Source organism: Brachypodium distachyon, chromosome 2 (assembly GCF_000005505.3).
Source record: "Brachypodium distachyon strain Bd21 chromosome 2, Brachypodium_distachyon_v3.0, whole genome shotgun sequence".
NCBI classification, from domain to species: domain Eukaryota; kingdom Viridiplantae; phylum Streptophyta; class Magnoliopsida; order Poales; family Poaceae; genus Brachypodium; species Brachypodium distachyon.
Genome location: NC_016132.3, coordinates 42,852,696 through 42,855,027, shown reverse-complemented (window position 1 = coordinate 42,855,027; position 2,332 = coordinate 42,852,696). Strand labels below are relative to the sequence as shown.

The 2,332-nt window shown below is 52.0% G+C and overlaps 1 protein-coding gene across 1 annotated transcript; it reads right to left on the bottom strand.

Moving 5' to 3' along the window:
* Positions 1 to 344: 344 nt before the first annotated feature.
* LOC100826436 (amino acid transporter AVT1I) lies at positions 345 to 2,051 on the bottom strand. Its single transcript, XM_003566792.1, has 3 exons — positions 1,898 to 2,051; positions 1,176 to 1,801; positions 345 to 863 (listed from the first exon to the last, which is right to left on the bottom strand). The coding sequence occupies exons 1-3, from the start codon at positions 2,049 to 2,051 to the stop codon at positions 345 to 347; spliced, it is 1,299 nt and encodes a 432-aa protein (XP_003566840.1).
* Positions 2,052 to 2,332: the final 281 nt, after the last annotated feature.

Sequence of the window (2,332 nt, the reverse complement as noted above, 5' to 3'; positions counted from 1 at the left end):
AAAGTTATTAGGAGGTGTCACTTCTATAGAAGAGGAGAGGCGGCTCTGTCAGCTCGAGTTATCATGCTTCCATCACATATTTGTTCTTTTGAATGAAATGTCAGGCAATGTCATGCATCATTTTTGTTTCTGGAGAAGGGCAAGCAATCACATCTATCACCTGAATTGATGATATATTGTACCTGAAGGTGCCTAGTTTAGTTGATAATGTTTTATGCTGGCTATCAAGTTCCTTTGGGTTGCCCGGCATTATGTAACTCTTCCTCAAAATTGCATTACAGATCTCGCTGTTTCGCTCAGTCAAACAAACAAATGGGCAGAAGTATCTTGCCATCACCAGAAATTCAGAAACTAGCTATAATCTGGTGCAGGGAGTTGTAAGTGCCTACAACGGCAACGCAGGCTCCGAGCACCAGTACGCCGATGATCACCGCGAACTCGAAACGGCGAACTCCTCCTCCGGGCGAGTAGATCTTAAGGTAGCTCAGGCATGGGAACAGGACGGCAACAGAGACGTTGAGGGAGGATCCTATGAAGGACATGATGACGCCGAAGAAGGGCAGCGTGGAGGCCGCAACCACGGTGCTGACGACAATGGCGGTGTTGATGAGCACCCTGGACGTCATGCCCCTCTTGGCCAGGGGCAGCTTCGCCTCTATCGCCTCCACGATCGGCTGGATCACGAGCGCGTACTTAGCCAGCGGGTTGATCAGGGTTGTCAGGATGGCGACCTTGGTGTACGTCTTCCCAGTGGGTAGGTTCAGCGTCACCTGTGGCTGCACGTCGGCGCCGTATAGCAGATATCCTAGGACTGCTGTCAGTGCATAGTTGAGGCTGCACAGCACAGAAGAGATCAGCAAGACCTGCACATTGGGATCAAAGGAAAAGAGCTGATTAGATATTTATTATACTCCGTAGATGACTAATTATCAGTGCATAGTTGAGGCTACACAACACATATATAAGAGATCAACAAGACCTGAACATTGGGATCAAATGGAAGTTAAACCTGACTAATTACTACTCCCTCCGTTTCATAAAGATTGGCACGAATTTGAACTAGAGCTAATTCAAATCAGTGCCAGCTTTATGGAACGGAAGAAGTAATTAGATGACATATTATCATTGTGGGCATTAATTCGAACACATGGTAGCTCTTGGATAGACGAGCGTACCTTGGGGAAATCCTTCTTTTTCTTCATCGATGAGTACACCGTCGGGAAGACACCGTGCCCAGAGAAGCAGACGAAGAAGAGGCTGAGGGAGGTCGGCAGCCCACTCAGGTTCAACAAGGCGCTGCCGCCACCGCCCTTGAGGTTTGATCCTTTCTGGGCTTCTGCTATGGCGGCCCAAGCCAGGGACGCCGTCAATGCCGCCGAGGAGACGAGCCCGACCGCCGACACGTATGCGAGCACGCTGAGGTCCTTGAGCCACGTCGTGGGCAGTATGACGGCGGCCGCCACGAGCACGAAGAGCTCCTTCCCCTCCACGTGATACCCGGCGGCCAGGCCGAGGCGCGCCCCTGGGAAGAGCTTGTCGAGGTTGTCGCCCTCGAGGATGAGGAAGCTGATGGCGACGAGGTAGAGCTCCACGCACATGACGCCGCCGATGGCCCTCCGGCCGCGGGGCCCGAATGCCAGGTGGCCGATGTCGGGGTATCCCCTGACGGAGTCGTCGGCGCGCATGCAGCGGTCGATGAGCCCGCCCGTGTAGTAGCAGACGGCGCCGACGGCGGCGAAGAGCGCCAGGCTCAGCCACCCGCCCTGCGACAGCGCGTAAGGTACGGACAACATCCCGATGCCTGCAATGGAAGAAGAAGATGGCCAGATCCATCGATAGTTAGTTATACAGATCGCGAATTCGATGATAAAAGTGATAATATACGTTGGGTACGTGCCTGAAATCACATTGCTGAGGTTGAGACAGCTTCTGGAGAAGCACGTCGTGCCAGCTGAGTCGCGACGAGGGATCAAGAGCTGCGCCTCCATGTCGTCATCTTTCTCAGGAGGGAGGAGGAGAGGCTCGTGTGGGGATCTCTCCTGCGCCGCCATTACAAGTCGCCGTGGACTCTATGCCTAGCCAGGGCAGAACAAAGTGAGGGCTTTACGGCTAGGAGTTTGGCATGCCGTTAATCGCAATTCTTAATCCGCAAGCGTCGTCTCGAGAAACAGAAGCACAATCTGTTTCGAATCGTGGAAGATTTGAACACAGCTGTGCACATGATGTGCTAATTAAATTCCCAGATATTCTCCACGCCAAATAGTAGATAGGTAGAGACACATTATGTAAGGTAATTAAACCTAATTTTTTTTCTAGTTTATGTCAATTCAAT